The 25,916-nt window shown below is 43.5% G+C and overlaps 1 protein-coding gene across 1 annotated transcript in view; it reads left to right on the forward strand.

Annotated features, from left to right (window-relative positions):
- Nucleotides 1-14,052: 14,052 nt before the first annotated feature.
- PPM1H (protein phosphatase, Mg2+/Mn2+ dependent 1H) overlaps nt 14,053-25,916 on the forward strand; it is a 223,599-nt gene continuing 211,735 nt past the window's right edge. The window contains exon 1 of the mRNA XM_030548855.1: nt 14,053-14,806. Coding sequence (XP_030404715.1) covers nt 14,571-14,806 — 236 coding nt within the window. The 5' untranslated portion in view covers nt 14,053-14,570. The remainder of the gene's footprint in view (nt 14,807-25,916) is intronic.

The following is a 25,916-nucleotide window of genomic DNA, read 5'->3' on the forward strand; positions in this document are numbered from 1 at the left end:
ATCTGGAAAAAAAAAAAGTCTTTTTGGTTCAAACGGATTCTGAAAATTTTGGAATTGTCTTGCCAAAGTGAGCAACCTGGAAAAAAATATTCATTTAGAAACCACCACCATATGCTGTTTTCAAAATATTTGCTTCCTGGTACCAGCAGCTACTGAGTGAAATTGACATTCCAGTGTATTGGGGCGGGGGGGGGGCATCATGAAACTGACAAGAATACTGGTCTCACTAAGAAGCTAGCAGGGATCCCAAGGTCTGCAGCTCCAAGGTAGCCCCCTCTCCTCAATGTGAACTGCGCCGGGGCCAGTGACACTCGGACTTCCAGATTCCTGGCCAGCCTGGAGCTCCAGTTAGTTGTTTCTATACTTCTTCTTATCTCCTCAGTAGGGAGCCTAGAAACTCCTAAAGCCCTGGCATGGGTCTGGCCAAAGCTGCACATCTTGGAAGCATGCGGGTCTCCAGACTTAGGACAGACCACATGTCAGGCTGTCTCAGAGCCATGAAACATGGAAACATGGAAGCCCCGGGGTGTCTGCCCTAGAGCTGCAGAGCAGGAAGCCTTCTAGTCCTGACAGACCCAGCTCTAGCCAGGGCTCTCTGCAGGTTGGCAGACTCCCTGATACAGAGCTGTGGACATTGGAAACTAAGTTTCATCAGAAAATTTCCAACCAGCCCTATTGATAACATTCCATTATAGGACAGTCCCTCAGTGTTGCTACTGCAAAACAAAATTAAGTCTGGAGTTGCAACCACTGATCCAGTTCAACTCAAGAAGAAAATGGCAAATTAAACAGCTGCATCTTTTTGCTGTCAATGCTATTGGGTTTAAGTAGGAACATAACTGAAACCATACTTGGAGAAAGAGTAGCTTTTTTAAAATATAAAAATAGGCTACTGTAAGTAAAAGATTGTAAGAAACCAGACTTTCCATGAAGTAGAAAATATAAGGAAGTAAAAAATAAGGAAAAGTCAAGCTAAAAAACCAAGATGAAGAAACAACGCATATAAATAAGTTCAAACCCGTTTGGGCATCATAAACTTTTAAATAGGATCAGCCCATGAAATACAGGAATAGGAAAAGGAAAAAATGTTTCATGTCTAAGATCAAAAAGGACCTAGAGTACACACTAGTGATACACATCTTTGCAGAAAAAGAAGCAGATTCTACACCGAGACCTTTGAAAGGTTTGTAAAATAAGGAATTACATACACAGTGCTTTACTGGAGAACCAGTACAGGAGAACTCATAAGACTAGTCAATAAAGCAATTTTTTAAAGCCAACATGTCTTAAAAAATATAAGTGCTTTCATCTGCTCTGCTTTCATCAAGAGCTCTGTAAGAGCCTATACATTTTAAATGCCCACCTTTGCCTAGAATTTAATTTGTTTGTTATACTTTGCTTTGGGGACATTCTTGTTTTTCTTAATATTGACCAGACACTAGGGGCTGATTATTCAATACCACAGCAATCTATGCATTTAAAACGGAATGCTCAAATCCTATATATTTGGGTTACTAGTAGCCAAGCTGATTGGTATGTTGGTCTTCTTCATAGCATATGCACAACATGGCTCCAGTGGCACGTGACCAGGATTCATCACTGAATTTGGTCCACTGGTTGGATCATTAGCTTCCCTGACCCAGACTGGGTACGGATGGGAATGCGACGTGAATGCTGATCCATGCCCGGTGACTCTGCACAGTCAGAAGGATAAGATAAATCGGGAAAACAGTTCCTAAACTCCTGCTTTACAAAAGACTAGCAGGTCAAGATTCACATCTGGGGATTAAGTGAAAAGTAAGACTATTTTTAACCGACTAACACCATAAATTGGCTTGGAACGCTTTAATCACAACTCAGATACAAATGTCCACGAGGCCCAATCTTTCAGCTGTTACCTGGGCAAAATCCCCAGTTACTTCAATGGGCATTTTACCTGGGAAAGACTGCAATGTATGGCTTTATTTGGCACTCCGTGTGCCCAGGCTGACTTTAAAATATTATGGCTGTCTTGCCAGGAGTATTTATTTAAATTTTAAAAAAATCTAAGTAAACTCCAAAATACAAAACCAAGACAAAATTAGGAGAAAGTACCTCCATCTCTTAAATTTATAGACACAATGGTGGGATTTTCAGAAGACATAAGGGTGTTAGATGTCCAGCTCTTATTGAAATTCAGTGCAATGTGGGTGTCTTGCTCTTAAGACACTTTTGAAAATCTCACCCAATGGTATCTGCATAGTAGATCATAGAATGTTTATCATTAGTACTTTTGATTCATGGTCATGGTCACAGTCTTGCCACAGCAGGGAATAGATCCTTCTCCCTCTCCTCATAACTGGAACAGACTCCCTCATTTTCTCCATCTTTTTGTCAAATTGACTCCCAGACACCCTCCAAATCCCATCTCAAGACTTATGTCTTCTGCCAGGCCAAAAACTCATAAGCCTCATTCTAATAAGAAAATCACCTTTTTTTCCCCAGAGCCTCCACTTTCTCAGATACTCAGTCATTTTCCTCAGACTTTAGCCCCTGTAGTCTCTACATCTGTCTGCTGCTCTGCAGATAATATTTATTCACATTTATTTAGAAATGGGCTTGCGCTGTGAAGTTTCACTCCAGATCTAAGTGCCCCTATGTTTCAGAAGCTGGAGTCAATATCACCACCCTCAGATGCAGGGTAGTGTGACCTAGTGGCCAGAGTCAATACCACTGCCCTGGGATGCAGGGTCATGTGGCCTGGTGGCTGGAGTCAATACCATTGCCCTGGGATGCAGGATCGTGTGGCCTGGTGGCTGGAGTCAATACCACTGCCCTGGGATGCAGGATCGTGTCGCCTTGGGACCATCACAAGGGGGGAGGCAACCCTGATAGGGGAGTCTGGGCCCACCCTACTCCACAGGGCACCAACCCAGGGCCCTAACAGTGGCGGAATGGTCTGCCACTGGGTGAGTGGGGAACCCCACCGAAACATGCTGAATTCATGAGGGTGGAAGGTACCACTCACTCACCCTCCCTGGGTCACTTCCTACCAACTTTCCTGCAGCAGCAGTACATAGGGCACTGGGGCAGCCAGGCTCCTCAGTGCAGGATGGTCTCTGGGGTTCCGATGGTGACAGGCTTCTGGTCCAGGTCTTAGGCTCTTCAGTTCCCATAAGTAAGGGCTGTAACAGCTCCTGAGCTGGATCCTCTACCAAGCATCCTTCCTCCTTGGCAATCAGCCTAGACTGAGGTAGGCTGCTCCCTTTTATACTGCAGCAGCAGTTGGAGCATGCCCAGGAGGGTTGAGGGTGTGTGGCTTCTGCTGCTAAGAGCACTGCCTTAATTCCTGCCGTTCCAGTGCGGGGCCAGTCCACCCCATCACAAATCCATTGCATGTCTCAGGAGCCACTCAGTCCCTCTTGAATGCCCCTGCCCCATACGTGTGTTTACTTTCAACATTATACATTGAGGTCAGTAGCACAAAGCTTATCAGGATAGTCTCTTGCAGAAAGCAGAGCGAAGAAGCATAAAAAAAAAGTAGCTGATCATTTTTGCTCCATGTCCAGCATAAAAAGTGGCCAGTAAGAGCACATAAGCAGGCTAATTCCTATTCCATCCCACTGTTAGCAGATATAGCACAAGCAGAGAAAAAGGAGAGACTACAGAAAAGAAAGTAAAAGAACACTGGCAGAAGCAAGATCGCTCTGTTGACATTTACAGCAGTACTAAGTGCCATTTCTGGTACTTGCAGAGGGATTCTCTGGCTCCAGGTAAATTTAAAATGCCTGGAGAATCATGAAAATCATCCACCCCATTTATAAGTGAGTACAAAGGGCTCTGTGATAGTGGTGATACTTCTCAGGCAGCCAGGGCTGTGAGCCACCTTGTCACCCCTTGCCTCTGGCACAGGGAAGTCTTGCCTGTACTAGCTGGGGGTTAGCTCCCTTCCTCAACTAACCCATCAGACACTCAAGCACTCTCCTCTGGGCTACATCAGCCCAGTCTTTGCCTTGCAGGTTAGCAACTGAATTATGGTTGCCTATACAAGCTTTATTCTGGCTTTTCTTCACTTGAGTGCTTGACTTTGTAACTTAATAACATTGTTCTCATGTAGTTTTTGTGTGATATATATTAGTTTTGAATACTTGCCTGGGGACAAATCACACAGGACCAGATTCTGCTACCTTTAATAGCACTTTAGTCTTCAAGAATCCCAAGCAGACATAATAGGACTACATGTGGAGTAAGGTTCTATTCAGTGAGTAAAGGGATTAGATTTGGCTCAAAGGCAATCTGAACATCATACTGGCATATACATTGCCAGAAAAACTCACTCTACCCTCCAAACCCCTGAACTTTCTCAACAGCAGAGTCCACGTATGAAATTAAAATTGACTAATTCATTTCTAACTTTTCAGAGGTCAGGATTAGATGAGGAAACATATCCCTCTAAGTATTGCTGGTGGTTATTTATTTTTAAAGCTGCTTCTATTTATAGAAGAGCACTGACAATAGCACCTCTGGCTGCAAACCTGTCATATCTGATAAGCAAAGCAAGGCTGGGCTTGCTTAATGTTTGGATTGGTGCTTTGGTACTGCACGAAGTGGTACTGATGATTTAATACATGGCATTTTCCTTGCTGACTCAGTGTTGCTGTGGCATCATGCTGCTGGAGGTTCTGTCTCCCAGATGAGATGTAAAACTTCTTATTAAAGATCCCATGACACTTTTGTAAAATTAAGAACAACTTCATGAGGATGCTGGAATCTCCTGAGCAGTGTCACTTGCAGTAACAGAGCCTTAAGCAGATTTCATCTTGTCTACTAACTCATGGGACAAAATTTGTCCCTTAAAATGACTTTATCTACTCAGATGCTTGTATAATTCCATCACCATAATATCCGAACAGTTACTCTAACATACTCTCAGACCCAGTTCAGCAACAGCTCTTCATACTGGTGCACACTTTGTACATTTTTTTGGTTAGTGTTCTTCATGACTGAAGATGACACTGATAACAGTATTACGTCTTGTGAGTATGAGCGTGGCTAAATAGGCCAATGTGCAAGTGGCAGTCCTTTCTGCAGTGAGTGCATATGTAGCTCAATATCGAGAAAGGGATTACAGTCTACGTCTGGCTCAATCTGCTACTGTTTACAACTCAGTCTCAGTGCTTCAAGATCCATATGGTGGCAGGGCCGCCCGGGAGGGGAAAGTGGGGCAATCTGCCCCAGGCCCCACAAGAACCCCTACGAGAGTTTTCAGGGGCCCCCATGAGAGTTTTCGGTGGATCTTTGGTGGCAGATCTTTCACCGAACACACCTGGATTGAGTGAAGGACCCGCTGCCGAAGACCCGGAGCTTCTTCCACTCCGGGTCTTCGGCAGCAGTTCGGTGGCGGGTCCTTCACTCACTCCAGGAACTGCTGCTGAAGTGCCCTGAAGACCCAGAGTGGAAGGACCCCCGCTGCCGAAGACCCCAGACCCCCTGAATCCTCTGGGCGGCCCTGTACAGTGGTTAATCTCAACTGAGTATCCCCATCATTGACTGCTGCTTGGTATGATGATCTACCTATATCTGAAGACACCCAGCTGTCTACATGAATGTTGCTCTTTTTCAAGTTATGCTTCAATGCATCCTTGAAGTGTTTCTTCTGGTCATCTTGTATGCAGTTTCCCACTTTAAGTTCACCATACAGCAACTTATTTGGCATTTCACTATCATCCATCCTCAACACTGGCATAACTGTGATGCGATAAGCATGGCCTCAATTCTTGTGGACTGACTACATTCCAGAACCTCATTATTGGTAAATTTAGCCTGCCATTTGAAGCAGAGTATTGCATGCAGATGTCATATATGGAACGTATCTAGAAAATTGATGTGATGCCTGCAGCAGGTCCAGATCTTGCACCCATACTACAAATTGGACAGCACAACCACTTTATAGATTTTTCGCTTGGTTTGAAGCTTAATACCATGTTGCTGCCAGACTCTTGTCTTATAGTCTGCCAAATGATGAACTGGCTTTATTGTTGCGACTTGTCAGTTCCTTGTCTATAGCAGCAGCATTCAACCATGTGCTGCCAAGATAGCAGAAGTCCGTAACAGCTTTCATTGTTGCTGATGGTGACTTTTGGTTTTGTGTAGGTATTCCCTGGTGCAGACTGACACAACTTCTGTCTTTTTCATATTGATTGTCAGCGTGTACCTTTCTGCAGACTCTGCAAATCTATCTGTAATCAATTCTATCTCTTCTGTAGGATGTGCTTCTAGATCAGTGGTTCCCAAACTTGGTTTGTGGCTTGTTCAGGATAAGCCTCTGGTGGGCCGCGAGACGCTTTGTTTACCTGAGCGTCCACAGGTACGGCTACTCGCAGCTCCCAGTGGCTGCAGTTCGCCATTCCCGGCCAATGGGAGCTGCAGGAAGCGGTGGCCCAGACTGTGCCGCATCCTGCAGCTCCCATTGGCCAGTAACGGCAAGCCATGGCCACTAGGAGCTGTGAACAGCCATACCTGCGGACGCTCAGGTAAACAAAGCGTCTCGCGGCTCACCAGGGCTTACCTTGAACAAGGCGCGAACCACGTTTAGGAACCACTACTCTAGAGTATAATCATCAGCATACAACAACCCATCAACAATTGCCTCAAAGACTTTTGTGGAAGATCGCAGCCTGTTCAGGTTGAATAATCTTCCAGAGGAACTATGAGTCTATGAATATCCTGATACTCGCATTCAGGTCTCTTTTAGCATCATCGATCATTGCTACATAGAAGAGATTGAACAGGACTGGACCAATGATTCAGCCCTCTTTAATACCGTTAGTGACTGGAAATGGGTCAGACAGAATACATCTACACAGACTTCTTGGAGCATTCTGTCATGAAATAGCTTCAGAATGTTAGTGAATTTTTCTGGATAACCAAACTTACATAAAAATTGCAAAAGTGCAGGTCTACTGATGGTGTGAAATGCTTTAGCCAAGTTGATGAAGACAGCATAAAGGTCCCATTGCTGTTCTCCTGCATCTGACAAACTACAAAGATCATGTCTGCCATTCCTTGCATTGGCGTGAAACTGCACTGCAACTCTGATAGCATGCAATTAGTGATGTTGCGTAGCAGACAATCAAAGAGTACTCTGGCCGGAACACTTCCAGGGATAGAGAGTAACAAGATACTGCAATAGTTGCCACAGTTGGACTTTTTACCTTTCCTGTTGTATATGGTAACAGTAGTGATATCTTTGAAGTCATGTAGTAAATCTTCAGTTCTCCATATAGTAAGAAAGAGTCCAGATAGTCACCTTAACAAGGTCTTGCCTCCATACTTGACTGTTTCTGCGGGAATACCATGAGATCTTCTGAATCACGAAGAGTTGCCCACTCACAATTTACATTAGCTCTGCAAGATCAGACAGAGCCACGGTGATGTCGTTGCAGAACTGTGCTTGTGCAGCTTCATCTTGTAATTGTTTTACGTTGAGCCATCTGATTGGTTTAGATGATAACTTGTGCTGCACTGGTTGTATTATCAGTAAGAGTTTTGAGCACATCATGCAAGGGTCTGTCCAGCAGCCTGTCCCACACGTAGCTGTAGTGATTTGTACATCCTGTAGGATTTGCCCAGAACAACGATGTAGTCAATAAGATGGCATTGTTTGGATCTTGGGTACATCCATGTTGGGTTGTTGTTTTTTTTGTCTGGTAAGTGGACAAAGTGTTAATGATTGCTAATTGCTGCTTGTTGCACTCACTGAGTAGCAGAGTTCCATTGCTCTTCTCTTTCCTAGTCCCTTGCTGTTCAATGGGTGTGCTGCCCAGTTATCACATTACTTATAACCCTTGCATTAAAGTTCCCCATGATGATCAGTTTATCTGATGCTGCTGTAGATATTATGAGTTTGTCTAAATCACCGCAGAATGTTTCTTTCTCATCTTCTGCATTTGTCATGGTGGCAGTGTAAGTGCTGAGGATGGTAGTGTACTACTCATGCTTCAATTGCAACCACAGTAACGTAGGACGATTACTTATGCCATCAGGTAGACTTTCAAGGTTGGCAGCAATAGAGTTGCTAATGGCAAAGCCAAAGCCCAATTATCATGGCTGTGTGGCTGGGCAGCCTCAGCAGAAGAATGGGTATTCTGCACCGATCTCTAAGAGTTACCCTTCATCAGTGAGTCTGGTTTCACTCACTGCAGCACTGTCAACTCTATACCCAGCCAGTTCTCTTGCAACAAGTGCTGTGGCTCTTTCACGTCCATTGGTGGTAGGGTTGTCATATATAGAGTCCTAACATTCCACAAAGCTGTTGTGATTGTGAGTTTGCTCATTTTCTGACTGCACACCTTTTCTAGCCCCATATGAGATAAGCAGTGTAATCATGAACAGAGCTACTCAGATGCCCAAGATGTTGCCGAATGGTTGTGCAAATTCCAGGCACAGCACCAAGGGACCAGCCCATGAGGGCTGCCTGCATGCAGGTCTGTGACTGTGACCGCCAGCGTCACCATGCCTGTCACTTTGCCCCTCACCTATCACTGTAGGACTTTCCTCCACCCTCAAAACTCATATGCGAGAAGTGGTAATGGCTTGCGTGGCACCATCCACACACACTCCAATGGCACGCACTCCCAAGACAACTGGCAGGGGGTAGGGTGCAGTCTGTGGCCATGGATACGGAATCATTCAATGTGTCCTCTGTAGTAGTGGATAACTCCTGTGCCTGCACCAGCTTGTTACACTGTTTGAGTGTAGCTCTCATCTGCCATAGAGACCGTTGAGGTCTTCACCATCAATCCAGTAGCTGGGTTAATGAATGTCAGCATGTATTCCACACACTGGTGGACCTGCTCATTACACTGGTGGTGCCCCATGCTGCTGCAAGATCTCTTGCAGAATTAACCTGGGCAAGCGATGTCCTAATTACCGGGTCTTCGTGGTGGAGAGGCTGTGTACTATTTTATGCATTTGGCCTCCTTTTCACCATACGAGGCTAGCTGGTGGCCAGTGATGATCTTCGTACACTCACTCCATTGGTCACCAGCACTAGGCGTGGCACATAACCCTGTGCCGTGGCACTAATTGATTTTGTACATATGCAGCAGGGGTAATGACACTTGGTCCTATCAGAAATGCTGTATTCCTCTCATATCAAATCCTGTTTCTGCTCTCACTGAAGTCTTTGGGAATTTTCCCCTTGATTTCAATCAGAGCAAGACAGAGAACAGTGATGAAAAATTAAATAAAAGAAAGTACTAAAATGTACAAGCAAGTAATATTAACACTTCTGAAATAAATGCTTTGAGTCCAATTATGCTCTCGTTGACCTTGAAGAGCGCAAAATTAGGCCTTTGGTAGTATGGTACACACACTATCATCCTTTCTTTATACATGTAGAAAACAGGTGTATTTGAGAACTTATTTAAGGATTTTCAGAAGAACTAGTGCCTCTCTTGGAATATATTCAAGAACATCCTTAAACTCTGCAAAACAAACAAAAAGGACCAGTATCAGGATTGTTTTTATGAACAGTGATTGAATAACCTTCCTCCAGAAATACATTGACTTGATGATCATGCTTTACATACACCCATTCTTCAGTAACTTCTATAGGATAATCTCTGGTTAAGCACTCCCACACTCTTGACAGACAGAACAGTGTACAAATACACCAGTATTCTACATCATGTATAGGGGTGCTTTTTGCAAGCACTATTTTTTAAGTTGAATTTTACTGTATTTTCTTGAAACAATGAATGATGATGAGAATACAGTGTAAATCACTTGAATGGTCTAAACAGAAATAATGATGGCTTAAAAATATCGTATCCTTTTATTTTCTTTAAAACATCCCTATGCATTCTAGAGCTGTTTCTTTCCTTTCTGCGACATGGGGTTTTGTAATAGTGCCTTGTTTGTAAATTTTATAGTATTTTTTCTTCTTAATAAAAAGTTATTTCTTCCATTTAAAAAACTTATAGGACATGGTGGCAAACCATGGTGTTGATCCTGCAGTGAGTTCCATGAGAGTATATTTCCAGCCCTGACCTGCAGATGAAGGGTTCAGCCTGTGTAGAATTCACTGCAGGATCAGGATCTCTGTTTTGTATATATATCAGTTAGAGCGGTGCAGCACTCAGAGAGAATATTTATAAGTGATGTAGGATTAAAAAATCCAGTTTGAGTGGCCTTTTCCTGGCTTCAGCCACAGGGTTTTAGAGAGGGAGAGAGTTAGGTTTAAAACATTTGGATAGACAGCATGGCATTTGGATGTTTCTCTGAACTGAATCTCCATACCTTTTGAGATCTTTCTCATCATCACATAAAAGTATCAGATTGGGCAAGCTGGATCACAGGCCAGGATACTATTCTATGTGCCCAGGCCACAGAGAACATATCTCCAATGTGGCCTGACTATGATCTCCTGCAGTTTGATGTTGAGGTGCACCTTTTATATAAGAATGAGATATTTTTTAATGGCCTTCTCTCAGGTAGTAATGTAACTGGAGCATTTCCATGGGATTCTGAGACACAATAGATATATTTACCATTTTACAACAATCAGCTGGCCTCAGCCTAGGATGTAGATATCTTGATTTTATAGGGACAGTCCCGAAATTTCAGGCTTTGTCTTATATTGGTGCCAATTATCCCTCACCCCGTCCTGATTTTACACCCTTGCTATCTGGTCCCCCTACCTCAGCCATAATATAGTGCCAGCCTCTTCTGTGATCACCTCTGATTCACAGATTAAAGTCAAGTCACTTTGATTTGCAGATGATGTGAGAGGGAAGATGGCTAGAACGCCAGTGATGGAAATGTTGGGTTGAAACTGACAGACTGCATCAAACATTTTTTACACTATTACGGTAGCTATGTGGGAGGCAAATATGAGGTTCTTTGCCTCCAACATAGCATCCACAGAACCTCAGTCAGCACACAGATTTGTTTTGTTTGGCAAATAGCTTAGTTAGTCCAGGCTGTTTCCACTTGGTGTCTGATTGGAGTTCCTCCAGCTGTGAGGAAATCTCTTGTTATCTTGTTGAGAATATAATTCAGATTCTAACAGACCTAGGTTTCCCTTTGTTCTTCTTTACATTTTGTTTAAAATGATGCCTATCAGGGCACGTGGACAAATACTACATAATCTCTATCAAAATTTTGCTCAGTGATGCTCCCCAAAGCACTGGATTGTTGGGGAAATGTCATGCAACAAGATGTACTCTGGATTCTGGATCTTCTTGGCCAGTGAAGGCCAAAAGGGTATGGGTGCTGGGCCCAGTGCTAATGGAGACTGTCAATGCCTCCCTTAAAGAGTAGGCTTGCTGTCTTCTCTTAAGGAATCATTATTACCAGGGCTTTGGAGTGGAGCTGGAGCGTAGAGCAGCTCTGAAGCAATGGAGCTGTGGGTTTTTGCCTGGAGCTGGAGAGGAGCCAGAGCACAGCTCCAAAGCCCTGATTATTACAGATTTTGTTCAAGAAATCATGTTAGTGTTGACAATATGATTTTCATTCTGTATCTAATCTTTCCTCAGTGGTTAAGATTATTGAAAAGGTTGTGGTGAAATAGCTCTTATGGTATCTACAGGCCTCCCATTTCCTTGATTCTTGTGAATTTGGAAACCAACTGGGTACAGCAAGGGCCGGTGCAAGGATGTTACGCACCTTAGGTGAAACTTCCACCTTGCGCCCCTCCCCCACAGCAGCTCCCCCCCCTCCGCCGAGGTGCCCCCCTTCTGCCCTTAGGCACCCCCCCGCCCCAGCTCACCCCTGCTCCTCGCATGAGTACCCTGAACACGCCGTCGCTGCTTCACTTCTCCCGCCTTCTAGGCTTGCAGCACCTAAGCTGATTGGCGCTGCAAGCCTGGGAGGTGGGAGAAGTGAAGCAGCCACCGCCTGCTCGGGGAGGAGGCGGGGCAGGGGTGAGCTGGGGTGGGGAGTTCCCCTGAGTGCAACCTCCCCCCCTTACTTGCTGCAGGCAGGCCTCCCCACGCTCCCCTGCCCAGCTCCCTCCACCTAAATGGAAGTGACGACCAAGGCGGCCTAAAATCCGGCCACTGCCAAAGAAAATGGCACCCCCCAAATCCCAGCGCCCTATGCGATCGCCTAGGTCACCTAAATGGTTGCACTGGACTTGGGTATAGCACAAAATCTGCATTGTGGTTGCATTGGCTGATGATCTCTTCCTGGTAATGGCTGAAGATGACATCTGGGCTGATATTACATGTCAGCTGCCTCGGACACTGTTGATATGCCATACTGGAAATGCATGAAGCTGCTCTTTAGTGACTTTGTTCTGCTCACAGAAAGATCCAAGATTGCTCGTCTTCCCCACTGGTACTTGGGTGGAATTCTACAAGGTTCCATCTGCTTGCTCTTCCTAGTCTGCATGTTCAGGGGCTCTTGGAAAGGTTAGTGAGGAACATGGGCTGCAATGTTCATCTACTGAAAATTACAGGTCATTTAACAGGCAAGTGAAAAGGATAGTGAGTTATCTGCAGCTGGAAAAAGCCTGGCTGAGGGATAATTGTACCAAGAAAGTAGAAAATACAGGCCATTTAACAGAACCCCAAACATCCTGGGTTTGTCTTCCCCTGGCAAATATGGACAACCCTAGATAATTTTTTTGCCAATAGTGACACCCCAGTGGAGATATTTAAATTTTAACAGGTCTCTATTGTGCTTTGTTTTTTCTTCACATTTTGTTTAAAATGATGACCTATGCAACTTGACCAGGGAGATGAAACCTGAAATGCACAATTAGTAATACTGGAAGGTTTACAACATATTTCTATCAACCTGTGAGGTGCTAATTTCAAATACTTCTGCATGTGTAGGTCCTAGAATATAAATGGTTAAGTACTAGCTCCATACCATACTAAACAAACAAACATGTATATAGGATACTTGGTTTTTGGGGCTCTGTATTCCATGGGGCCCTGATCACATACTTAGGGTTACCTTCATTAATCTACCTTTGGCTAAATGGGCAGATAAACAACTTTGAAACGTCTGTTAGTCTATAAGGTGCCACAGGATTCTTTGCTGCTTTTACAGATCCAGACTAACACGGCTACCCTCTGATACTCAACTTTGAAATGAAAAACTAATGAATATTCTTCAAATTCCTCAGGCCTCCAAATAAAGACTCTGAAACAGACATAATTATTAGGGTTTAGAAATTATCATTCCTATCTACAACACTCACCATGGCCTGTTCTTATAATTAAGACAAGAGAGCCTACAGGTAAATAAGGTCTTAGACCCCAGTCCTGTAAAACATACACACATTTACTTGCCTATTTAAGTGTTTTGAAGGATTGGGATCTTAGTTAATGACTAAGTTTTGACTTTCTTTGTCCGTCTATTTTTTTTTTAAACAGGAAAATGTGCGGTGGTGAACTTTATAAGGGAAGGAGGAAGAACTTTATCATTATATAATCCCCTTCCTTATACAAATGTAGGCAATATTAAACTGCACATGCTGTATATGATCCGTGTTATAACAAAGTTGGTTCCTCTAATAGTGTAACCCAACAGAGACACCAGAAGTTCTGATCCAAACTGCCACCAGTCCTTGAAGTATAACAATCCATACAATTAAATTTTAATACTGTAAATAAACATTATTTTAGAATATGACCTTCAAAAGCTTTTGTAAGGTATCCCTTTTGTCAGGATAGTTTTGAGCTTCCGACCTTTGACTTTTAGATTTATCCCTGATTTCAATATCACAGGATTCAAAAATAAAATATCCCCCAACACTAGCTGCACTGCATTGATTGTAAAGTTGAACCCAGGGTTAGATAAAATTGCAGTGTTAGAGGGAAAGTGCGATTTGTGTCCAAAATGAACGTACTGTTTTACCATGATAAGGAAACAGTTTTTTCGTTTTAATCTCCCCCAGAGTTAGCAGCTGCCTCAGGATTTCCCTGTTTCCACCATGCAATCCTTAATTGCGGGGCTCTTTATTTACTTAAAGGGAGCCCAACTCACATAATCACTTTGGGCGGGGCCATATTCTGATGTCTTTACTCAAGCCGACTTTAGGGGGATCACTGATGTCACAAAGTGCGCTCCCAGATCCCTCCGGGCAGGGCGGGCATTCACACCTGTTTTATTACCAGCTTTCTGATTACCCCAACCTGCCCACGATCCTAACCACTCCTCCCTCCTGAAAACATTCCTCAGCGCACCTAAGGCGCCTGCATTGCTGCTGCTGCTGCTGCTGCCGGGGGGGAGGGGAGCTGCCGCCCCAACCCCTCCGCTGCCCCTGCCAAGCCTGTGCCAGGAGTTTTTTTGCAGCAGGAGGAGCAGGAAGCTGCCCGGATAAATCACATGACGCAGCCGCCGCCGCTGCTCCCGGGCTTAGTTCAGCGCTCCTCGCACTGGGAGGGGGAACCTGCTGCAGCAGCCAGCGCTCCGCAGCCGCCGCGGCTCCTCGCTCGTCCCTGCTGGTGAATTTCCTGGCCGCTCGCTCCATGCAGCTCCTCCATTGCGGAAGTGTCGCGGGGGCAGCCTGAGGCGCGGCGCGCTGGCCCTGGGGGCGCCCGGCTCCCCGCGCTGGATGGTGCTGCGGGGGTAACATGCTCACTCGGGTGAAGTCTGCCGTGGCCAATTTCATGGGCGGCATCATGGCTGGCAGCTCGGGCTCGGAGCACGGCGGCGGCTCGGACTTGCCCCTGCGCTTCCCCTACGGGAGACCCGAGTTCCTGGGGCTGTCTGCGGACGAGGTCGAGTGCTCCGCCGACCACATCGCCCGGCCCATCCTCATCCTCAGCAAGGAGACCAAGCGCCTGCCCTGGACCACGGGATATGCCGAGTGAGTACAGCAGCCTCCCCTGCTCGGCTCCCCCCCCCCGCCCCCAGCCCGGGCAAGGGGTGTCAGCTGGAGGGGGGGTATCGGCGGCGCTCCGGGGAGGTGTGGGGGGCAGCAGAGCACACAGGCTGGTTAGTATGCGGGCACATCAAGGGTGATGCACATCAGCCCCTCACTGCTCCTGCCCCCTTCTCTTCCCGTGCCATGGGGCTAGGGCCCCTGGGGGCCGGCAGCCCTCTACCCCCGACCCCCCCAGGCGTGCCCATCTAGCGGGGATGGTTTCTGCCCCTGCTGCGGGTGGGTGGTGCATGTGTTGAGTTGAGTAGGTCTCTTGCTTGGAGCCTCTCACGGGGCAGGCTGCTTTCTCCCTTCCTGAAGTGAACCCCCTGTTTTGCAAAATAATGTTGTTCTGCTTTTCTCTCTGGGCTGCCCCTTAGGTCACGGGGGCAGAAATTATTACAGACCTTTTAATAACCGAATTTTGGTTAATCCATAATTGGTGCATAAGCGTGTTTGAGTGAGAGGACTATGTTAGGTGGCGATCTCTGGTTGTGTTGCTGGAGAGGATGGGGAACTAGGATTTAACACATCCCTTTCCAGGCCTGTGCAGCTCAGAGCATAACACCAGTGTTTGTCATTGATCACTCCCATTCTAAAAAATTTCCATTCTCCTTCCTCCAACATATTGGCTCTGGGAGCTGGGCTAGGAAGGTGGAATGAAGGAGACTACAGTTGTCCTCTGGTGCTCTTGCACCCTAGCTCATTTCCTGTATCTCAGACTTCTACACAATCACAATTGATGTTTACAGCTGTATACATACTTAATTTTCCTCAGTCAAAGGATTAAAATGATAAAATGCTCTTCTAAATCCCGGTGATAATTGCTGGTGACCAAATGTATTGTGAATGCCTGGATAAGGGGGGATTTGATGAAAGTGAGACTTTTGTACTCCTTTGAAAATGACTATCAGCATTGGGTTGCAGTGGGGAAATAAATCAGTTGAGCAGCTTTATGTTTATTGCTGACTTGAATGAAAATATGCGCTGACACTAAACTTGATTTAGTTTGTGGAGAAGCTTATTATCAAGGAATGGTGAAGAGACAAGTTCTTGTGCAGCTTCCTTTAGAGCTAGCTGCATTCAAGTACATTTTGTGCTGGCCTAATATCTTCCCTCTGATGCACTGAAGAGGCAAGACTTCCCATTGCAAATATTGTATTGAAGATCCATGTTTAAGAGGGACTTGAGGATCCCAAGCTCTAAATGAATGGAAAGGAAACATACTGTGAAGATATGGACAAGTTGAGAAATGAATAGTTCTAGCCACTCACTGCAGCGCCCATAGTTCATTGCCTTGAGTTGTATCGTTGATGTTTATTTTGGAAGGAATTGTGTATCTGTTCAGTAGCCAGTTCCAGTCGTAAGCACAATCAAGGCAAGTGACCTCTTAGGGCCAACTCTTCAAGAGCAGGACACAAAGTACAGAGCTTGCTTGGATGGGAGGCCCCATCCCACTGTTCAACAAGCAACCAGTTATAGAGAGACTTATGTGCTGGTGCATGATTTGGCTCCCGTTGAATTCACTATTAGTTTTACCGTTTGCTTCAGTGGGAGCATGATTGAGATCTGGAGATTACAAACTGTAAGGCCAACCATGGCAATAGCAATGCATAAATTACAGAAGCTACAAACAATCCAGGAGTTGGGAGAGAGAGATCTTCCTTTCTGTGAGGCTCTGTCTCCTAGAACCTAATGCGATGCCATGTCTACACTAGAGAGCTTACTGCGGCACAGCTATAAGGTCTCCTGTGAAGCCGCTCTATGCCGACAGGAGAGAGCTCTCCTGTCGACATAATTAAACCATCCCCAACAAGTGGCAGTAACTATGTTGGCAAGAGAAACCGATTTGCCAACATAGTACTGTCCACACTGGCAATTCTGTTGGTGTAACGTATATTGATCAGAGGGGTGGTGGGAGTGTGAAAAAAAAACCCACCACAAGTTATACTGGAAAAAGTGGTAACATAGACATAGTTTTTCTATTACCTTTAAAGACTAACTCTGACAACTTTAGGAGTAGGAGCAAGGCCTTAATGAGCAAATATAGCCCTATAAAAAGGTAAAAATGATCTGTTCTAACGTGATTCTAACATGATTGGAAGTGCTAAAATGTAAAATGGGATTTAGAGAATTTTAAGTTTTCTTTCTCCTCATGATTTTAGGGACCATCAAACAACTTCTCTGTGAGCTATCAAAATGGGTGAGGTTTGAATGTTTATAAAACTTTAAATTGTTCTGGTCCTAAAATAATCTGTAACTCAATTGTTCTTTACCAAAGGGGCTAACTGAGGTCCAAGGACATGGCAAGTCAGTAATGAAGTACGAAATAGATTGTTAGTGGACTAATCACATGTCTGGGAGTCCAACGAAGTTTTAATGTGGAATGAGTCTTTCATGAAGGAAAAGTGTGATGCTAGAAAACAAAAGAATAATGGGACATTGTATTCCTTATATGAATTAATGTTTGCAGATAGCCATTTTCTTTATGGTGGTTGTGATAAGTAAAAGAAGGTCTTCATCTTACCTGTATGATTAACACTGCAGAAGTGAAATTTATTTGGTGTGCAGGACCTGTTGGTAGCTATGTGAGAAGAGACAATCCATTAGTTTCGCACAGCTTTTAAGGCCTGATCCAACTCCCATTGAACTCATTGGGAGACATTTATTGACGTAAATGGGTGTTGAATAGAGCCGATTGGGAGCTCTTCCACTGCTGAAGAAAGAGAGGGAAAATAGTCTCCTTAGCAAATTTTTCCCCTAATGTTTGTCTCGGAAACAAATTTCTAGAACTTTTGAAATTGTGTTTCACAGTAGAATATCAACATATTGTTTACAGAAGCTGTGGTGAAATAAGCAAATGTCAAAATTGCACCATCTTCCCAATGCAAAGCAGGAAAAACAGTCATTACTAAGCAAAGAAAATGGATGTAGGTTCAGGGAATTGTTGTATTACAAAGGAAAACAATGGCAAACTCTTCATGTTTGCCAATTCACATTTATTTTTTGCAGGGGGTGGAGGCTAACAACTTTGTGGCTTAATCATGACAGGATTTGGTGTTTATATATAAAATGGCCTGTTCTTCCCTCAGCTCAACATACAATTTGGTGATAATGAGTGTTATGCCCATATATCAAGGGGAGAAAAGAGATGGCAGAAATTTAAAATCGCCTGGAAAAAGGATAGGAAGGTGGAATGTATTTTTAAAAAAAGTTGATTTGCTTTATTGTAAAGAACTAAGTCCTCCTACACTACTTTTTAACATTTGTACTGTAATGGAATATTTTCTTTTCCATAGATATCTCCCATAGTAATTTAATTGAAGGGATATCAGAGGGAAGTCTGCTATCTCTGTGCAGTAACTCATGACATAATATTTGAGGACGTGACTTAGTCCTTGCTTCTCTAGTTTTTGCTCAAGAGGCAAGGCTAGAAAAGACTGTTCTTAACTCCTTTTCCATTGTGTTTTAAACTTCATCTTCTAGAAGCAGAATTATCTATCTGTGATCAACTCGATGCCTTTGTTTCCATATTGGAATTCCTTTGCTAACTTCTTTACCGCAATATCTTGTCAGCTCTTTGCATAAACAAGTCCCTGCCTAGAAATCAGCAACAATTATGAAAATCTAGGCATGAGTAAAGAAAGCAAATGCACTCTTACTGTGCATGGGATGAAATCAATTTTTCTATTACAGATAGTAGGATCTTTTTAGGTTTCACATAATGTTTGTAACAGACATGGCAGTTTACCTATGGCTCCAGAGATCCTTTTATTGTTGGCATCCATCTTCAAGGCATCATACAAACTTGAGTCAGCATTTAGAATCTATTCTGATAGGCTAGAGATCTTTATTTAGATATATATTTTAGTACTGGCTAAACTCAGACTACTGGGACCACAGACAAAATAAGGTCTCCAGTCACAAAGATGAAGGAAGGCTTTACTTCAATGATTTCTTCCATAATTGATCCCCAAAGAGATGGGATCTTCATGATCTCTCACTATCTTTGTGACTAAAGTGATAATGGAACTGCTTGGGTCTGACCATATCTTGCCACAATGAAAGGGTATTTGCTGCCAAGTCTGGAGTTATCCCTTGGAACAACCCATCCTCCTTTCCCCTTTTCTCTTGCATCTCCCATGTTATCATTTCAGAATGTTTGTATTTCTTTTACAGAAATGTTACAATTTGTTCACAAGTTCACTTATTTGTAAGGATTTGCTACACAACAATTTGTTAAACTCAGCAAAATTAAGTGACAACATTCTAGTTTGTTTCTAATTTTGATTAATAAACTACCCTTAAAATCTGAGATTTGCAGTCTGGTATCATTCTCTATATTCCACATTCAGGTGGAATTGTATAACAATGTGGATACTAGGTAGAGCAAAAAAGAGAAAAAATCCTCAAGAATAAGTATTGTTTCTTCCTGGTATCTGAATATGAGATCTGCAGGGACTCGCTGAGATTTTCTTATTTGCTTATTCACTGAACAGTTGTCTCGTGGAAAATAATCTCCCTTCTAGCTGTTACTTCAGCCAGAAGAATTGACACCTATCAAGCTTTGACAATAGAGCCACCCTTTCTTTAGAATGACAAAAGATAGTTATTTCTTTCAACTAGACACTTCCTTTATTCCAAAGGTAACTAATAATGTTCATGCAATTTTGTCCATCAAGAAAACTCTCTCTCAAATCGGTGGTGTTGGTTTGGTTTTTTTCGTTTGTTTTTTTTTTTACTTTATGATGAGAGATGTTCTGACTCACCTGATACATACAGCCCTATCAAACTATCTTAAAGCACTGGTAATTTTAGAATAAACATTATGCCAGTCAAGTATCACAGGGGTAGCCGTGTTAGTCGGGATCTGTAAAAGCAGCAAAGAGTCCTGTGGCACCTTATAGACTAACAGACGTTTTGGAGCATGAGCTTTCGTGGGTGAATACCCACTTCGTCGGATGCATGTAGTGGAAATTTCCAGGGGCAGGTATATATATGCAGGCAAGCTAGAGATAATGAGGTAGTTCAATCAGGGAGGATGAGGCCCTGTTCTAGCAGTTGAGGTGTGAAAACCAAGGGAGGAGAAACTGGTTCTGTAATTGGCATGCCATTCACAATCTTTGTTTAATCCTGAGCTGATGGTGTCAAATTTGCAGATGAACTGAAGCTCAGCAGTTTCTCTTTGAAGTCTGGTCCTGAAGTTTTTTTGCTGCAGGATGGCCACCTTAAGGTCTGCTATTGTGTGGCCAGGGAGATAGAAGTGTTCTCTTACAGGTTTTTGTATATTGCCATTCCTAATATTTGATTTGTGTCCATTTATCCTTTTCCGTAGAGGCTGTCCAGTTTGGCCGATGTACATAGCAGAGGGGCATTGCCGGCATATGATGGCGTATATTACATTGGTGGACATGCGGGTGAATGAACCAGTGATGGTGTGGCTGATCTGGTTAGGTCCTGTGATGGTGTCGCTGGTGTAGATACGTGGGCAGAGTTGGCATCGAGGTTTGTTGCATGAGTTGGTTCCTGAGCTAGAGTTACTATGGTGCAGTGTGCAGTTATGTGTGAGAATATGTTTTCAGGTTGGCAGGTTGCCTGTGGGCGAGGACTGGCCTGCCACCCAAGGCCTGTGAAAGTGTGGGATCATTGTCCAGGATGGGTTGTAGATCCCTGATGATGCGTTGGAGAGGTTTTAGCTGGGGACTGTATGTATGGCCAGTGGAGTCCTGTTGGCTTCTCTCTTGGGTTTGTCTTGCAGTAGGAGGCTTCTGGGTACACGTCTGGCTCTGTTGATCTGTTTCTTTATTTCCTCATGCGGGTATTGTAGTTTTGAGAATGCTTGGTGGAGATTTTGTAGGTGTTGGCCTCCGTCTGAGGGGTTAGAGCAAATGCGGTTGTACCTCAGTGCTTGGCTGTAGACAATGGATCATGTGATGTGCCCGGGATGGAAGCTGGAGGCATGAAGGTAGGCATAGCGGTCTGTAGGTTTTCGGTATAGGGTGGTGGTAATGTGACCATCACTTATTTGCACCGTGGTGTCTAGGAAGTGGACCTCCCGTGTAGATTGGTCCAGGCTGAGGTTGATGGTGGGGTGGAAACTGTTGAAATTGTGGTGGAATTTTTCCAGAGACTCCATCCCATGGGTCCAGATGATGAAGATGTCATCAATGTAGCGTAGGTAGAGAAGGGGCGTGAGTGGACGAGAGCTGAGGAAGCGTTGTTCCAGGTCGGCCATAAAAATATTAGCATATTATGGGATCATGTGGGTGCCCATAGCTGTGCCACTGATCTGGAGATATATATTGTCATTAAATTTGAAATAGTTGTGTGTGAGGATAAAGGCACAGAGCTCAGCAGCCAGTTGTGCTATAGCATCATCAGGGATACTGTTCCTGACTGCTTGTATTCCATCTGTGTGCGGGATGTTCGTGTAGAGAGCCTCTACATCCATGGTGGCTAGGATGGAGTTTTCTGGGAGGTCACCAATGCATTGTAGTTTCCTCAGGAAATCAGTGGTGTCACGGAGATAGCTGGGAGTGCTGGTGGCATAGGGTCTGAGTAGAGAGTCCACATATCCAGACAGTCCTTCAGTGAGAGTGCCAATGCCCGAGATGATGGGGCGTCCAGGATTTCCGGGTTTGTGGATCTTGGGTAGTAGATAGAGCCCCGACCAGGGTTATTCTAAGGGTACGTTGATTTGTTCCGGTGTTAGTGTAGGGAGTGTCCTGAGTAGATGTTGCAGTTTCTTAGTGTATTCCTCAGTGGGATCTGAGGGAAGTGGTCTGTAGAATTTGGTGTTGGAGAGTTGTCTGGTAGCCTCCTTTTGGTAGTCAGACCTGTTCATGATGACAACAGCACCTTCTTTATCAGCCTCTTTGATGATGATGTCTGGGTGGTTTCTGAGGCTGTGGATGGCATTGCGTTCTACACGACTTAGGTTATGAGGCAAGCGATGTTGTTTTTTCCACAATTTCTGCCTGTGCACGCCAGTGTTTCTTTGGTATAACACCACTGACTTCTGTTGATTTTTTTACATCAAGGATTAATATATTTTTATCAACAATTCAAGATACAATTTCTTTTTTCTCAGATGTACTGTACCTCTAATGAAAAAGACTAATTGTTTTAAATACACTTGCTCTTCTCTACCTAACATGCCTTCTTTCTTTTTTTTGAGAAGTGGTCAGCTTGAGCATGGAATAGTTCCCATTTGACATTTAGCTGTCTGATGTTTTGCAAAGTACCTTCTGTTTTCCTGAGTGTTGGGCCATTCTCAAGAGGCATTAGGTCTGTCCTCTTGATGGCTTTACATTCTGCCATACATAACTTGTCTGTTGGTCTTTTGCTTATTTAGATTACTCTGTTAATAGGAGGGAAGCTCACTGTGAAGTTATTCCTATTTTCTTACAGCAGTTTCCTCAATGTACACTGCTTTCCCATCATCCTCTTCAAGAGAATGTGTGCTGACTCTGCTTTCAGCCTTTTTTCATGCTTGCTAAACAGACTAATGAACTAAGGCTACTAAAATAACTTTATAATTTTAGAACTGTAGGCTTCAACTAAATAACTGATTGACACTCAGTGGTGTCTTAGCTGTGCAGATAGCTAACCTAGATAACTACATGTTCCAATCACGTTTACTCTCATTCTTCCTCCTCCATTCCCTTCATTTGTTTTACACTCTGTTGTTGTCTTAGTAGATCAGAAATTCTTTAGGACAGAGGTGTTTCTTCTGTTTTTGTTTGTATGGGGCCTTGGTACTGGTTAGGGTTTGGGGGCTAACCTGTAATACAGTGATAAAGGTCAGTCCACTTTCTTTTACTCCAGAATATATTTAGGGCTAACAAACTTTTCTTGGACTTACTGGGGAATAGCCCAGCTAGTTGTGCTGAAGAAATTTCATTCAATAAATAATCAAGCACTTTCCCATACTAAGAAATCGTTCTTTAACAGATTTGACAGTAAAACAATGCTCTAGTTCTACTCCAACTGGATTAAATGCTAACATGTATTTCTTGTAGCTCAAAACTCTGTGCTATAATTTCTTTTGTAAATTAATAAGAGTCTAAGTGATGAGGTCCCAGCCAGTCTTGTCTGGCCGCCTCATTTCCTCATTTCTCAGTATCTCGCCTTCCTACGATCTCTCCAAGAAACTCCTGTAGATGCCCCTTCAAAGTATTCAACGGTTGTCTTTGATATTGTTCTGAACTGGACTATCTATGACCATATGCAAAAAGCAAATTTTGCCTTAACTCCTTTCTAAATTGTGCTTTGATCTCAGCTGTTTGTTTGAATAGTTGGGTAAGGTTTTTGGGGTGTGTATGTGTGTATTTCCTTAATAGCATTGAAACACTGATGACTTCTTATCCCAACGGTGCTCTTCTTTTTTGATGAAACACATGTCCAGTGTTTTCAGGCTCTTTTCATAATGTTTCACTTTAGATGTCTTTCAATATTATGTTTTTTCTGCACTGCAGGCTGCACTAGCAATTACATTTTCTCTGCGATGTGGTGATCACTGACCCATAATGGATGTAGAGCTCTAGGTGAAGTATTGTGTAACTGTTGCCTTATACAACATCATTATAATGCCACGTTGTTACAGCAATAATATTTTGGAAACAGGGAGGAAAAACAGGATATGATTTTTTTTTTCTTGATGTGCTGGTCCTTTTCTTAAGCTGATGACATTGCAAGTAATTTTCTCTTACTGTATTACTTACTCAGATTCATTGCCTTTAAGCTGAGTGTACAAGAATGTTGCTTGAAAGACTAAAGATCAAAATATAAAGACTGAAAGTGCCAGCCCAAAGTTTCTAACTTCTGAGACAAGATGTGTTGTACAGGAATGACTTGAATTACCCTTCATATGATAATACTTAGGATCTTAACATTACATTAAGCCTTGTAACAACCCTCTGAGGTAGGCAAGTACTATTATTTCAACCATGCCAATGGGTAAACTGAGGCACTGAGGTTCTTACTTGCCTATGGTTGATGGAAGAGCCTGGAATAGAACCTATAAGTCCTGACTCCCAGTCCCTTGTTCTAACCCCCAGACCATACTGTTAACAGGAGATAACACAGCAGTTGTGCTCATGTGAATTAAAAGTAGTTTATCATTTCTGGGAGCTGCTGTTTCAGTAGTCAGTTAGGAGCTTGACTCATGTTCCCACTGTAAACAGGTTTCTTATAGGCTGTGCTAATTCTGCTCTGTGTGATTTCAGTAAGAAGTACGTATGGTAAAAGAAGAACTCTGAAACAAGCCTCCTGCTCTTGTTCTCCTGGCCTCTCTCTAATCAGGGATGAACACGCACGAAGTTGAATTTCAGTATTTAATTTAAATTCTAGAGAAAAATGAATTCTTGGTTTCCTTCTTTAGTTGAGAGCAGTAGTGTGTGGCCTGGTAAGTTACTTTAAAATTCAGATCCTCTGGGTATGTGGTGGTCTTATGTAATGTAATATATTAAGCTTCTCTTCAAGCCCATATTCCTTCACCCTCCTGCAAAACAGACTACGGAAATAACATATTTACAAGGGCTTTAGAAATTCCACTCCTCCCATGAGAGCTAGCACTTAACATTTGTGTAATGCCTTTAATCTGCCAAGTGTTTTGCAAATATTAATTTATTTTCAAAGCAATCTGGGGAAGGGTGTGTTTAGGTTAATATTTCAATTTCACAGGTGAAGAAATTGAGGCAGAGAGGTTGAGACCTGCAAAGGGTATGAGCACTGGAAGTGGGTCTCGGGAGTTCCTGGCTCTCAGCCTTCTGCTTAGACCAGTGCTTTCCACGCCTTTGGGCACTTGGCTTTTGCGGCGCAATTTTTGTCATTTTCGGAACTAAAGGGAGTAAGGTAAATCATTTGTCTTAACATTTTCATTATTGTGTAGTGTGAATGCATGCAGTTCTGAAGGAAACAAGATAGGAATGCAATCCCTGAACTGTGTTAATTGCCCATCTACAGCTGGAATGCTGGAGCTAGGACTACTTATGAAATTCAGAATGAAGTTGTAAAGTCTAGATTGGAGAGAGAAGGTCTAGAGCAGCAATCCAGGATTGCTGAACTATAGTAAGAACTGTATCCTAGGAGATCCTGTGGTTTCATGGAATTAAAGAAAAGAGAAAAGACCTATCATCTGAGAATCCAATGCAGCTCATTTCAGTTGTTTAGCATGTGTTTCCTAGTTCACTGTAATTTTCATTCTTATTTTCCACACTGAGGCTTCCTTCACTAGCTGAATTCCGTGAAGCTCTGGCATTGATAATCAATCTGGGAGGAGGAGTGCCACCCTATTGCCATCTCTATAATTGGTAGGAATGGAGCAGATCTGGTGCAAAACTGTGTTACTCTGTTGTCTTTCCCTGTTGTTTAGAAAGAACAGTCTGCCAGTTTCACTCTGAGATAATGTCAGTTTCTTATTAACTCCAGTGGACATATCTGCAGGATAAGAAACACTGTCAAATGCTTTGGGCTCAAACTTTGACTCAATGTTCCTTCAAAAGAATTATATTCTGGTAGAGGAAGATCCCAGATCCCAATATGTTTTATTTTTAATTCTCATTTTACCATTGAGATATTTATAGCAGCCTCCAATAACTGTTGCTTTGGAAGAACCAATAAAAAATGATCTGTGCTTTTTGGTTCCTTCTATGTGTCCCTGTGCTGTTAAGGTCCCTTTGCAGAATCTGGTTTACCTACTCCATCTGCACATTGGTCTGTGGATGATATGCAGAGGAGGTGAAGAGTTCTACCCCCAAGAGTTTGAAGAGCTCTCATCAGAAACAGGAGACGCACTGTGGGCCTTGATTCAACACAGTGCCTGCTGGTAGTCTGTGGAGCTAGAAGATGTGCTCAAGAAAGAGGCAAGCAGTTTCCAGAGTGGTGAGAACCATGCAGGAGGGGTAATGTGTGCAGTCTTGCTCAGGAGATAAACAGAGAGTGGGGCTGTTCTAATATGAAATCCAGGGCTGAGACTGGGTAGGGGCTGAAGGAGACCAAACGCCCTTCCTCAAAGGTTCTTGGTCTAGGAACACAGGTTGCAGGAGTCAGTGCA

The sequence above is a fragment of the Gopherus evgoodei genome, chromosome 1 (assembly GCF_007399415.2).
Source record: "Gopherus evgoodei ecotype Sinaloan lineage chromosome 1, rGopEvg1_v1.p, whole genome shotgun sequence".
In the NCBI taxonomy this organism is placed as follows: domain Eukaryota; kingdom Metazoa; phylum Chordata; order Testudines; family Testudinidae; genus Gopherus; species Gopherus evgoodei.